The 13179-nt window shown below is 61.6% G+C and overlaps 1 protein-coding gene across 1 annotated transcript in view; it reads right to left on the bottom strand.

Moving 5' to 3' along the window:
• The window catches only part of ST8SIA5 (ST8 alpha-N-acetyl-neuraminide alpha-2,8-sialyltransferase 5), a 37383-nt gene extending 26327 nt beyond the window's left edge, over positions 1-11056 (bottom strand). The window contains exons 1-5 of the mRNA XM_021713352.1: positions 10935-11056; positions 10041-10148; positions 8570-8748; positions 8326-8405; positions 5232-5350 (exon numbers count right to left, since the gene is read on the bottom strand). Of these exons, the coding sequence (XP_021569027.1) occupies positions 5232-5350; positions 8326-8405; positions 8570-8748; positions 10041-10148; positions 10935-11056 (608 nt within the window). The remainder of the gene's footprint in view (positions 1-5231; positions 5351-8325; positions 8406-8569; positions 8749-10040; positions 10149-10934) is intronic.
• Between the last annotated feature and the right edge of the window lie 2123 nt (positions 11057-13179).

The raw sequence follows: 13179 nt of genomic DNA, 5'->3' as shown, positions 1-13179 counted from the left end.
TGGAGTTGTATTCAAGGGGCCCCTCATAGAATTCAAAATACCTAGGAATCAAGGGAACAGAGGTCAGAGAGGCAGGCCAGGTTCCGGTCCCACAGGGGCTGCGGGGGACGCGGGGTGTGTGTCCTGGGGCAGTGAGTCAAGCACACCCCACCCCAGCGGGTGGCCTGGTGGGGCTACTGGGTGTAGGCAGGGTCAGTCCCTCCCGGCCCCACCGTCCGGAGCACAGGCATCCCCACGCATGAGTCCCCGGCAGCCCAGGGACAGGCAGAAGCAGGTCTGGTTGGAGCCTGCCCCAGAAAGACAGAGAAGGAGGGGGGCGCTCCGTGCACAGCGATCAGGAAGGCGAGACCAGGCCTCCCGGCAGAGTCTCCGGGAAGCAGGCAGGGAGCGTCCAGCCCGGCTGCCCCCTCTTCCCTTTCTGCCCCTCCTGGGAGGATGTCCAGAGGTTCCTCCTGCCCAACAACACATTTCTGTTTCCGTCAGCGCAGGTGGTCCCTGCGTACCATGACGCAGCTGAGACAGACGTGTCTCTCTTCCCACTCGGAGCTGAGAAAACAGGCTGGCCAGCCAGGCTCCAGGCCACTATTGGTGCAAGGCCGGGCCGGGCCTGGCCTGGGTCCACCTATGGGACAGCCCAGGCAGGCCGGCTCCCGGCCTGTTACAGCCCCTCAGGCCCTCGGCTGCCTCAGGCAGGGTGCCGACACCGACTTCCACCAATGTGAACGGAACCCTGGCCACAGGCCACGTGCCAGAACAAACCCTGGATGTGGGTGGGCGTGTCCACTCTTAGGCCAACTGGCCTGTGAAGACAGCAGTCATCACCTCCAGAATAGGCCCTGGCATCCACTCACTCACCCACGGCCCACAGAGGGAGGGTGGCAGAGCCCGTGGCTGACTCACGGCAGCTCTTGCTGCCACTTGGCTACGAGGACAGCTGGTGTCCTGGGCAAGGGCCTTCTGGCCGCCCAGCGTAGAGGCCAGGGTAGCCATCGCCTCACGGCCTCCTTCTTCCTGATGGCTGTTTGGAGGCTGCAGTGAGTGGGGCTGGCACATTGGATCTCAGGAACCAAGAAGCTGGCAGGGCCATGCCACTGCCATCATGGGATCTGTGGCCTCATAGCATGCCACTAACATCATGGGATCTGTGGCCTTGTAACATGCCACTATCATCATGAGATCTGTGGCCTCACAGCACACCACTGCCACCATGTCACCCGTGGCCGCACAACACACCACTGCCATTGTGGGATCTGTGGCCGCGCGGCAGGTAGTCTCTGAGAATCAGAAGTGAGGGGGCGCCCGGAGCAGCGCTGGGCTCTGGGAGCCAGGGCCAAGGACAGGAAGCCAGAAATCCTCGAGCACCTTCCAGAAAGTTCCCAACACACGGCAGCAGGTGCTCCACATGCCCTCACACGCCGAGCCCAGGTGAACAAGCCAATGTCCATGCTGCTTTGGAAGTCCTAAGCCACGCACCCAGCACACTGGTGGCTTTTAAAAACATGTGCATTTAATTAATGTGGTTATTGTATCTGTTTTGTTATCGTTTACTATTAAAACAAGATTGCATGTTTAAATGTAACTTCACAGTCAACGCTTTTACACTGCAGGTATATAAATCTGCCCCTAATAATTTTCATATGAGTTAATAGTTAAGGTAGTGTAATTAAGTATTTAAATAGCTTTTAAAATAGTCAAACGTTTCACACAACAAATGGGCCCTTGTTTACAAAATAAGCTGGCTCTCTCCTGCTGTAATCTGGAGGCTTCACAATCACCAGCGCTTGGGGCCCTAGGCTGTCCGCTGGCCCCAGCCTCCCTGTCCTGTGGGGCGTGGAGCCTTCCTCCATGCCTTTCTCATCAGGTGCACTCCGGGCGACCCACCCATCCCCAGCGCCAGCGCCCATGACCCCAAGCCGGCCTGCCCCGAGCAAATCCGTTACTGCTCCCGCGAGCCAAGGACGCTGTTACCTGCCGCCAAGAACAAGGGGTCAGCCCCGGCCACAGCGGGAGTCGTGGCCTTAGCTCTCGTTCGTGTATTTCCCAGGCACCCGACACTCGGCAAGGTCAGGTGTCCCGTCACCATCTGCAACCAGACCTGGTGTCACCCAGCGCTTGAGTCCCTGGGCTGCTGCCCAGGACGCTCGAGAGCTAGAAGACGCCCGAGCTCATGGGAGGAGCTGCAGCCCCATCCCCGGGACCTGCAGACACAGCGGACGTGGCCAGGTCAGCCGTGTGACTCTGGTCTCTTCTCTCCTTCAAACAGTCTGAACGAAGGCAGCACCCGCCTCCGCTCGGCCATCCCCCCCGCAAGCCGTTTCCGCCCTGCTGCCCCCGCACTCCCCCTTTCTCCAGAGTCCCCCCGCGTCACTTGCGCCCTGGGTCTGGTGGCTTCTAGGAGGAGAGGCTTTCAGAACGGGGTTCACACCCCTCCGTCCCTCACAGCCACTGCCACAGGCTGAACACGGTGTCCCCCTCAAAATCCACATAAAATCCTCACCCCAAGGTGAAGGTGTGGGGAACCTGGGGGCCCCGGGGGCAGAGCCCCTAGGACTGGGATCGGTGCCCTTACGAAAGAGGCCAAGGAGACAGCGCGCCCCTTCCCCCACGCGAGGACACAGCCAGAGGAGAAGGGCTGTCTGTAACCTTGGCCTGGGACTTCACACCTCCAGAGCTGAGAGTAGCGAATGTCTGTTGTCTACCAGCCGACCAGTCTACGGAGTTCCATCACCACAGCCCACACAGACTAAGATGGTCGCTTCAGCCTGACACTCTTCTGACCCTTGGCTTCCCCACCTGTAAAAATCGGCAAAAATGACACAGTGCGGACGTGACAGGGTTGGGAAAAGACACTGGGGGCATTTCGGAAGGGCACCGGCTCTCAGGAAGGGCCCCAGAAATGCTCACTCCCCTCTGCCTGACCCCTTTTTCCTGCCACAAAAGAGCTCTGGCCACCAGCTGACGCCACAGGAGGCCCAGGGAGCAAGTCCTGCCCCTAGCCTACAGGCTGGCTGATGACTGGGCTGAGGCGGGACAAGCCACCCTCTGCTGGCGACACCCTTCTCTGTCCCCCAGCCACTGGCAGACAAAGCCTGCCCTGAGGGCTGCTTGGACAGGGCGCCCTAGGTCACCCTTCCCTGCGCAAATGCCACATACTACCCATGTGCCCCTGATGCTCTGACACCCGGGTCCCGTCCACCCGGGAGGGACAGCCGCTCCCAGAGCCAGGCAGACCCTAGAGACAGAACAGGACTCGCCTGCATGTGTACCTGTCATCTGCAATCTAGAATCTTCTCCGGGGGCCCCCATGCCCGGCCCCAGGAAGGGTCCCTGCCCCAGTTGCCTGGGGCCATGTCCTCAACAACTCAGCATAGTCCTGATGGTCCAGGGCCACTGGGGTGACTCAAACCAGCCAGCCCTAACCCTGCAAGCCCGGCCTCGCCTGCTCCGTGCCCATGAAGGCTCCTGCCCACATCTTCCCCGGGCCCCTGCCTCCTCAGACCCCATAGCTCTGCAGGACATCCCGTGCGTGTCTCCTGTTCCTAGCCAGCTCTTCAGTGCTGGACGTGGTGGTTCATGCCTATAATTCCAGCACTTAGGGAGGCCGAGGTGAGAGGACTGCCTGAGACCAGGGGCTCGAGACCAGCCCACGCAAAATGGCAAGACCTTGTCTCTACAATAAAATCAAATATTAGCCAGGTGTGGTGGCGCACACCTGTGGTTCCTGCTACTTGGAAGGCTGAGGCGGAAGGACCGCCTGAGCCCAGCGGATAGAGGCTGCAGTGGCCATGAGCGTGTCATTGCACTCCAGCCTGGGCAACAGAGGGAGACTCCGGCTCAAAAAATAAACAAACAAATAAATAAAACCATTTCATGACGGTCATTTCCAGCCACACGTCTCACCACCACAGACTGGAGCAAGCCCCAGGAACCTGGAACCACTTCAGGCAGCCACTTTGCCAACACACCAACACGTCCCATGCCCGGGCCGCGTCCTCGGTCTTCCCCTCTGGGAAACGGAGGTGACGGTCCCCGCTTCCTTCCCCGCCTGCCTGGGCTTTGCCTTGCAGGCCTTCCCTGAGATGAAGACTGAGGTGCTGGTCTGAACGTCCTGTTGGCCCAGAATCCCCAGGCGGAGATCGGACCCGCGTGACGGTGCCCAGGGTCTGGTCTGGGTCGAGATGGCGCCACTCGAGAACAGGCGTGGCCTCTCCAGACGAGCCTTGAGAACCGTCTGCCCTCCCCTGCCGGAGGACGCAGCTGGACGGGCCTCGGCAGACGCCGGATCCCAGAGCGCAGTGACCTTGGACTCCAGCCTCCAGGGCTGTGAGACACACACCGCGGCCGGTTCTGAATTACCCAGTCTCAGCGTTTTGCTGCAGCAGCAGGACAGAGGCGGAAAGGGAGATTCGCGAACCCCGCCCAAAAAAGCGGCCATTCTGCTCCTGACAGGACGGGGACTGCCCTCTGGAGGGGCCACGGAAGTCCCTGGGGGCTGGAGACCCCTACGCCACAGCAGAGCGACACCGGGGCGTTTTGTCCAATGGCACGGGGAGACGCTCGCGTGAGAACGCTCCGCGGCTCATGCCTGCAATCCCAGCACCCTGGGAGGCCGTGGCGTGAGCACGGCTTAAGCCCAGGAGTTCAAGACCAGCCTGGGCCGCAGAGGGAGACCTCATCGCTACAGAAAGAAATTAGAAACTCAGCCAGGCATGGTGATGAGGGCCTCAGTCCCAGCTATGCAGGAGGCCGAGGTGGAAGGATCCCCTGAGCCCAGGAGGCTGAGACTGCGGTGAGCTGTGATCATGCCACGGCACTCCAGCCTGGGCGGCAGAGTGAGGCCCGACTCAAATAATAATGGCAACAATGATAATGAAATAAAAATGCAAGCTGCAGAACTAGGATCTCCCAGAATCGCACACAGCTGGGAAAAGGAAGAACTGTATCCACACGTGAGTAGGGCCTCCTCAGAGTGACGGCATTACAGTGGTTTTAAAATACTTTTCTGTCTTTTCATAAGTTTTCTGCAATGGGGTTATGAACCTTTTATGGTGGGAAATCTCGAGAAAATTCCCTTTTAAGTCCTGGCCCCTCCTCCAAAGGCCTCGAGCCCCCAGAAGGTGGAGAGCTGGACTTCCCAGGCTCCGGAGCCTGCCCGTAATTATCCCTCTCACTTCTGGAACCACTCTCCCTACCCGCTTCAAGGGGGGGAAACTGGTGTCACACAGGGGCACCTCACAGACACAACCAGCCCGGGGCTGTTCCCTCTGAAGTCGCCTGGCTCCCGCAGCCACGTCTGACGCTGGTACCAGGCAGCAGCTGCCCAGCACGCGCCTGCCCGCAGCCTGTCCCTCTGCCAAGTGGGAGGGGGAAGGCCTAAGAGAGGCGACCGTGGGGGCTGGTACGTGGGCATGCCGTCCCCTCCTCCCACTGGGCTCTGTTGTTCCCACCTGCCCTCCCTAAGCTCCCTTGGTGGCCCGGTCCCCCTGGCACTTTCCCTGGGGCCCGCGATCCTCTGGGTCCTGGCGCCCACCGGCTGGTCCAGGTGAGGTCATGCTTTGGGCCCTGTAACAACGCCCCCATCCCAGAGGCTCCCGGTTCCTAGAGAACAGGGAAGCCTCGTGTCTCGCCCGGTCGGCCTCCACCAGCCCTGGGAGCAGGGAGGCTGCCCCAGCTCAGAACGCTGGACCCCTGTCCTCTGTCGGGCCTGGTGCAGGGTCTCAGAGACCACAGGGTAGTTTCCTGATGCCACGCTGGGTAGAGGCAATGCCCACCCAGAAGGCTCTCGGTGCCAAGTAGGAAAAAGTGCCTTTTCTCCAGGTAAATGAAGCCGCACGCCGATGACGCGGCTGGCTTAGGAGGGAAGCTGGATTTCAGCCCCACCTGACTCTTTGGCGCGGATCCTTGCGCAGTGCCCGCCCTGCACCACTGTGTGTGGTCGCCTGATAACAGATCCTTTGACTTTGTCTCCTTTAATCCTCCCAACAGCACTGTGAGGCAGGCCTTGCTCCGCCACGGAACACTCGCCCAAGGTCATTTCGCCAGAGAACAGAACTATGGGAAATCTCAGGACAGTGGGAGGCAGAACCAGCTCCCAAGCACTGCCCTCACCCTCCCTGGCAGACAGCCGTAGGTCTGCGGGGTCTTCTCAGGAAGCAGCCCCAGCCCCGGCCCCCCCAGCCCCCCCTCAGACCTCAGTGCTCTTTCTAGAGTCACAGCAGCTGCCGTCCTGAGACAGGACCACCCTCGAGCAAACATGCAGATGCCAGAGACTCAAAACTGTAGCCTGGCATCTCCCAGGACCCGAGAGTCTTCTCCAGGGCCAGACGGAGGTGCAAAGGGCTCAGCTGTCCACTGCTGGTCGCTGCTGCTGGGGGATGCTGCTGCAGCCGCAGGGAGTCTGGCTTGGACCCTGGCCCTGCCGGCAGCCTCAGACGTCCCCCTGCCCTCTGGGCCGCAGTCCCCTCCTCCGTCCCCAGGAGTCACGGGAGCCATCTGGTGGGGGGCTGGAGAGTCTGCTGTGAAGCTCAGGTGTGCGCTCCACACCCTGGAGGTCCTTCCTGGCTGGGGGGGGGGGCTGAGACTCGCTCCTCCCCCCACCCGGCACCAGCGTCCAGCATGTTCCCGCAAGCATGCAAATGCGGTGACCTCGCATTCCAGGCCAGGTCAGGGAGCCCCGAAAAGCTTGCCTCTGTGAGACTGAGCTCAACAACCGGGAACGCCGCTGGGTGCCTACGCGAGCACTGGTTGGTGGCACCCCCAGCTGCCCAAGCCAGGAGCCGCTCCCTGTGGCCTCCGCCTCCTCCATTGGGTGGAACTCCCTTCGCTGCCTTCCCGGCCCTGCCCACACACACACGTCAAGGCGGCCCAGGTCACTCCCGCCACCAGCGGCCTCCCTGCCTCCCTCCTCTGTGCCTGCAGCCCCAGGGAACCTGTCCAGCCCAGCCCTCACTACGCAGATTCACACCAACTACTCCACAGTTGCCTTGTCCCCTCTGGCGGCGGGGAGGGCCCCCCTCTCTCACGCACAGAAGATGCCTGGGCCTCCCGGCTCTGTGCAGCAGCTGCTTTGGGCCAAGCTCAGAGAGGAGCCCACCCTGGCGCCCTGGGACAGAGGATGATCAGCAGCTCCTCTGCCCTCGCGCCACGCAGCCACGGGCTCCACAGGAAACGCCGGATGGGGGGAGGGTGCCTGGAAGGGCAGCGAGAGGACCGCGAGTCTGCACGGGGCAGGGGAGGGGACGGCGTCCCATCGGAGGCAGCAGCGAGAAATCCGAACACCCTGAGACGCCGATGGCGCCGAGGCCGGGCAGGAGCCGGTGGGGGGAGAGGGGTGGGCAGAGCCAGGTCAGGCCAGGCCCGTGGGCCACCCCGCACCACGAAGGCCTGATGCAAAAGTCCACTCTGTGGAGGGCCGTGACTCATGCCCTCATCCCCGCACTCTGGGAGGCTAAGGCAGGAGGATCGCTCAAGGCCAGGAGTCCAAGACCAGCCTGGACAACACAGCGAGATCCCCTATATCTACAAAAAATAAAAAACAAATGATTTTTAAGACTTGGCCAGGCACGGTGGCTCATGCCTATAATCCCAGCACTTTGGGAGGCCAAGGTGGGAGGATTGTTTGAGCCCAGGAGTTCGAGACCAGCCTGGGCAACATAGCAAGACTCTGCTTCCTTCAACAGATTGGAAGGAAAGCAATTCTCTTCTCTAAAGAAAATTTAAAACATTAGCCAGGCGTGGTGGTACGCACCTGTAGTCCCAGCTACTTGGGAGGCTGAGGAGGGAGGATCACCGGAGCCCAGGAGGTCAGGGCTGCGGTGAGCCGTGATCTACCACTGCACTCCAGCCTGGATGACAGAATGAGACCCTGACTAAAAACATTGAGACTTGGTAGCTCAGCCTGTAATCCCGCGCCTTTGGGAGGCTGAGGTGGGTGGATTGCCTAAGCCCGCGGGTTCGAGACCCGTCTGGGCAGCAAGACCTCATCTCTACAATAAATCAAAAAATCAGCTGGGAGTGGTAGCACACGCCTGTAATTCCAGCTACTTGGAAGGCTGAGGCGGCAGGATCGCCGGAGCCCAGCAGGTCGAGGCTGCGGTGGCTGGGAGCGGCTATTGCACTCCAGTCTGGGCGACAGAGTGAGACTCCAACTCAAAAAAAACAAAACAAAACAAAACAAAAAACAAAAAACATTGAGACTTGACCTTAGAACTGACCCAGAAGAATTGGGGGTGTGTCACGACACTTATTCTGTGACGGAGAGAGTTCTTGGCCTAACGGCAGCTCCCAGAGAAGAAACACAGCCTGCTGGCGTCCTGCTACACGCACCTGGATTCCAAAACCAAACTGGCAGAGGCCAGGGGCCTCCGACTCCGACGGAGGCCAGTGGACGAGCGAGAAGGGCTGACCTGGTCGGGGGGCGGGGGCGAGGGGAGGAAGGATGTGGAAGAACGAGGGGAAAATAGGAAGGAGGGGCAGACCAGACCGGGCAGGATGATGGGAGAGAGGAGCACGGGGCGGGGGCGGGGGACTGGAGACACACTGTGGAAGGAGGGAGGAAGGCGAGTCCTACGTGGCCAGAAGCAGCTTCCAGGTCTGCCCAGCTCGCGATCAGCATCGTCCAGCCGAAGCCTCCGGAGGAGCCCAGCATCCCCACAGGGAGGCGGCCCTCGCTCCAGCCCAGAGGGAGGGAGGTCGCAGCAGCCCTTGCACACGACCACGTGGGGAGGGAGGTCGCAGCAGGCCGGCCATCTGAGGGGTAACCGTGGACCCACCCCGGGACATCCAGGGCTGGGGGCCGCTGCGGGCTCCTGCTACGCTCCTGCTACGCTCCTGGGGAGACACTGGGTCCCGAAGGCCAGCCCCAGACCCTCAGGCCCGGGCCATGGTGCGGCCACCCACAGCCTCCAGCCCAGGCTACGGTGTAGCCGCCTCACAGCCTCAGGCCCAGGCCATGGCGTGGCCACTTCACTCCCTGAGGTCCAGGCCATGGTGCGGACACCCACACCCTCAGGTCCATCTGTGGACAGCCACCCAACTGGCTCCTGACCCAGAGCCACATCTGTGCTTTCTCCACATGTTGAATGAAAACAGGAGTCTTGGGGGTCCCTGGAACCCCATGGCCTCCCTGCTGCAGGTCCATGTAATGTTGGTGTCAAAATCGTCAGCCACGAAAACCCAGGAGGCGGATCTGAGCGCTGCCCCTGACTCCGAAGAACAAAAATGGAGGCACCAACTGCTCACTCGGCCCCAGGGGCCCCGGTTGGCGGGTTCCCACCACACTCGTTCCAGGGAGCACGCCCCGCCTCGTCCCCAGAAACGCCCACAGTGAGTCCTGCAGGGTGTCCCCGAACACTCCACTGTCACCCACTCAGTGAGCATCACTGCAGTCCCGACACCCACTTCAGCTCCACTCAGGACACGGGTGCAAGGAGCAGCCATGGATGACACGGATGTCACGTCTCAGGGCCTCTGGATGGGGCAGCCCTGCCAGCCACGGGCAATCTCACTGGCAGGCACAGCAGGCAGACCAGGCGGCAGGCTCGGAGGTCGAGGAACGGCGGACGCCAGCCCTGGGGCTGCCCACACACACCTGCATACACACACACACACACACACACACACACACACCCCTACACACATACCCCCCCACACACTCACCTGCACACACACACACACACCCTTACACACCTCCTATACACACCCCTACACTCACACCCCATACATACACACCCCCCTGCGCACAGTTGCCAGCTGATACTGACATCCCTGCAGTGAGGCCGAGCTCTTGCCCCAGCCCCAGACGGAGGCCTGAGGCCTGAGGCCAAGACTCCCACCCCCTCCCGACAGGAGGGCCGACAGCTCCTGCCTCTCGCCCCGCAAACTCACCCACCCTAAGCTAAGGGGGACCGGCAGGGACCCAAGCAGGCAGGCTGTGAGCTCCGAAACAAGCCTGCTTCTTCCCGGGGGCCCAGCGGGGCGGCGGGGCCGGCCCTCAGGGTCCCCAGGGCAACCCCCTTCCCTGGCCCCATCGGAGTCTGTACCTGGAGCTGGAGTCACTGCCGCTCTGCACCGCCGGGTCTTCCGTGACGTTAGACAGCCCCGTCCAGTTGGGCAGCTGGTCACCACTCTGCCAGCCAAACTGGAGGCTTCTGGCGAGAGAATGAGGCAGTCGGTGCCCACGTCACAGGCGGGTCAGGCCTGTCTGCCGGGAGCCACGGCCTGCCGCGGTCACAGCCCACAGCGACCACAAGAGAGGCTGGTCATGCCCACAGCCCTACACAGCGTCCTTGTCTGTCTCCATCCGTCCCTCCTTCCGCCTACCGGCAGGGCTGAAACCACACAAGCCACCCGCAGGGAAACTGAGGTAAGAGAGCTCATCCGGGCCCGTCCCCCGATTCCCACCTGCAGAGACCCCACCCAGGGAAGCATGCCTGCTCAGAGACCAGACACTCCTCGGAGCTCTTCATGAAGCCGAGTTCCCTAGCACACCTGGTTTAGGACAATGGGCTGGGCGTGGTGGCTCGTGCCTGTCATCCCAGCTCTTTGGACGGCCGAGGCATGAGGATTGCCTGAGCCCAGGGGTTCAAGACTGGCCGGGGACAACTTAGCGAGACCTCATCTCTAAAATAAATCAAAAAATTAGCTGGGTGTGATGGCGCATGCCTACAGTTCCCGCTACTGGAGAGGCTGAGGTGGAAGGATTGCCAGAGCCCAGCTGCGCGAGACCGTGGTGACCCAAGCATGTCACTGCCCTCCAGCCCAGGCGACAGAGTGAGACCCCGACTCAAACAAACAAATAAAGACCAGAAATGCCTGGCTGTGCTTGGCTGGTAACCATCAGGAGCCCTGGGTGGCAGAGGCCGGCCTCCTGGCTGGGTCAGCCCGCAGCACCTCTGCTCCCTGTGGGCGAGCCAGCATTGAGCGCTGCCTCGAACCCGGGGATGGTGACAGGAAGGACGATGTAAGCTGAGGCCCTCAAGGCCAGCTCCGGGTTGGCAGGGCCGCAGCTCCAAAGGGCCCACAAGTTGGCCGCCTGCCGCAGTCCCAGGAGCTCCATCTGAGCGGGTGAAGGTGGATACGGGGCCAGTTCTTCTCTGAGCGGGTGGTGGCAGGAGGTGCGGTCAGGCCAGTCTGTGGGCCATCGAATGGTGAAGCTTTCGATGCAACAAACCATAAAACTGAGAGACTGAACCACATGGTCTCCGAGAACCAGGCCGGATGCAGCAGCCCACGCCTGCAATCCCAGCACTTTGGGAGGCTGAGGCGAGAGGATCGCTTGAGCCCAGGAGTTCGAGACCAGCCCGGGCAACTTAGTGAGACCTCATCTCTACAAAATTTTTAAAAAATTAGCCAGGCATGGTGGCCCACCCGTAGTCCCAGATATTCTGGAGGCTGACGCGGGAGGATCGCTTGAGCCCAAGAAGGCGAGGCCACAATGAGCGATGATCACTCCAGCTGGGGTGACAGAGCAAAGTTCTGTCTCATAAAGAAAAAACGATCTCTGGGATCCTTTCCCATTTTGACCCAGAGACACAGGCTCCTAACGTGACACTTCTGGCACCGGAGGGGGCCGAGGGAGCCAATTCTGGCAGGGACACAGCGGGGGAGGAGTTGACATCCGCAGCGCCCCACTCACAGCACGGGGGCCGCGGCGCCATCTGCCTGGGCACGGGGTGGGCCTGAGGCCAAGCGTCACGAGTGCCCACGCAGACGCTGCCATCACCAGGGAGGCTGACCCACAAAAAGCCCACATCCGTGGGCAGCTGGGCACCGGGCGCTGCGGACACTCAGGCTCAGGGCCAGCCAGGAACCTGGAGGCCAAACACACCGGACCCCTCCCCCCCCGGCAAACTATCTTCGAGGGCTCCTGCCTGCAGCCGCGGCCTCCACAGGCTCCGACAGGCAAGGCTGAGGCCACCATCCTCACTACATTTTTCGGGTCAGTGGAGGACAAGAGGCAGCTGCCTCCCAGCTGGTGTCTGGTCTTCCCTGCCCACGGCCAGGACACTGCTGTCGGAGCAAGCTTCCCAGGAGCATGCCATCAGCACCTGCCTCTGCACCAGAACCTTCCAGACCCGTGACCCAAGGAACAAGATCCCCACCCTTGTCACTGTAGCCTCCAGCATGGCCAGAGGCTCTACTTGAACCTGGGCAAACCTCTGCTCCTGAAGCTGCTCTGGTGTCCCCCACCCCACACCCCGCCCCCACACCTCCCTGACGCCTCAAGGTCCACTCAAGCACCTCCCCCAGCGCTTCCTCCAGCCCCCGAGTGCCCACCGCCCACCTCGGTGCTCAACCCAGCCTGTCTGAGGTCTGCCGCCCCCAAGGCCCATCCTTCCCGCTCTTACGCCTAAAGCCGAGCCCCCCCCCGATCTTTCCCGGTGCCCCTTAAGCACGGACATGGGGAACGGGAGCTGGCGGGAGACCTCCAGGCACTGGGGTCCTGAATCCCACGCTCCCAGGGGCCCCTCGAGGAAACCCAGGGCAGAAACATCAGTCCTGGGAGAGAGAAAGAAGCCAAGTGGGGGACCCGGTCTGCGCACACACAACTGTGTGTCCAGCCCTGCTGGGGCGGAGGGGACAGCAGCCCCAGGGGGCTTCCCAGCAGCGCCCACCCACGAGACGAGGCTTGCGGCAGACCACCTGGCAAGGATGCAAGGGCACCTGGTGGGGGGTGGGGGCACGGCTGGGAGGTCCAAGGGCCATCCCCTGTCCCTGCAGTATCTTCCCCATAGGCCTGTCACCTGGCCCCCAGGAGACGGTGGTCTCCCTGAAGTGATTACACACGTGCTTCTTCAGAGGAGACCCCTGCCGTGGCCCTCGGGTGCCAGCAGTCTGGGTTTCACCTCTGGTTTTGTTGTTGTTATTGTTGTTTGGTTTTGAGTCACAGCCTCACTCTTGCCCAGGCTGGAGTGCGGAGGCACGATTACGGCTACCACCACCTCCACCTCCCGTGCTCAAGCAATCCTCCCTCCTCAGTTTCCCAAGTAGCTGGGATGACAGGTGCGTACCACCACACCTGGCTAATTGTGTGTGTGTGTGCGTGTGTGTGTGTGTGTGTGTGTGTGTGTGTGTAGAGACAAGGTCTCGCTACATTGCCCAGGCTAGTCTTGAACTCCTGGGCTCCAGCAATCCTCCCACCTTGGCCTCTCAAAGTGCTGGGATGACAGGTGTGAGCCA

This window comes from Carlito syrichta, unplaced genomic scaffold (assembly GCF_000164805.1).
Source record: "Carlito syrichta isolate Samal-C Ts95f unplaced genomic scaffold, Tarsius_syrichta-2.0.1 Scaffold304483, whole genome shotgun sequence".
Lineage (NCBI taxonomy): Eukaryota > Metazoa > Chordata > Mammalia > Primates > Tarsiidae > Carlito > Carlito syrichta.
The sequence above is the reverse complement of the archived record's forward strand: the minus strand, read 5'-3'. Positions and strand labels throughout refer to the sequence as shown.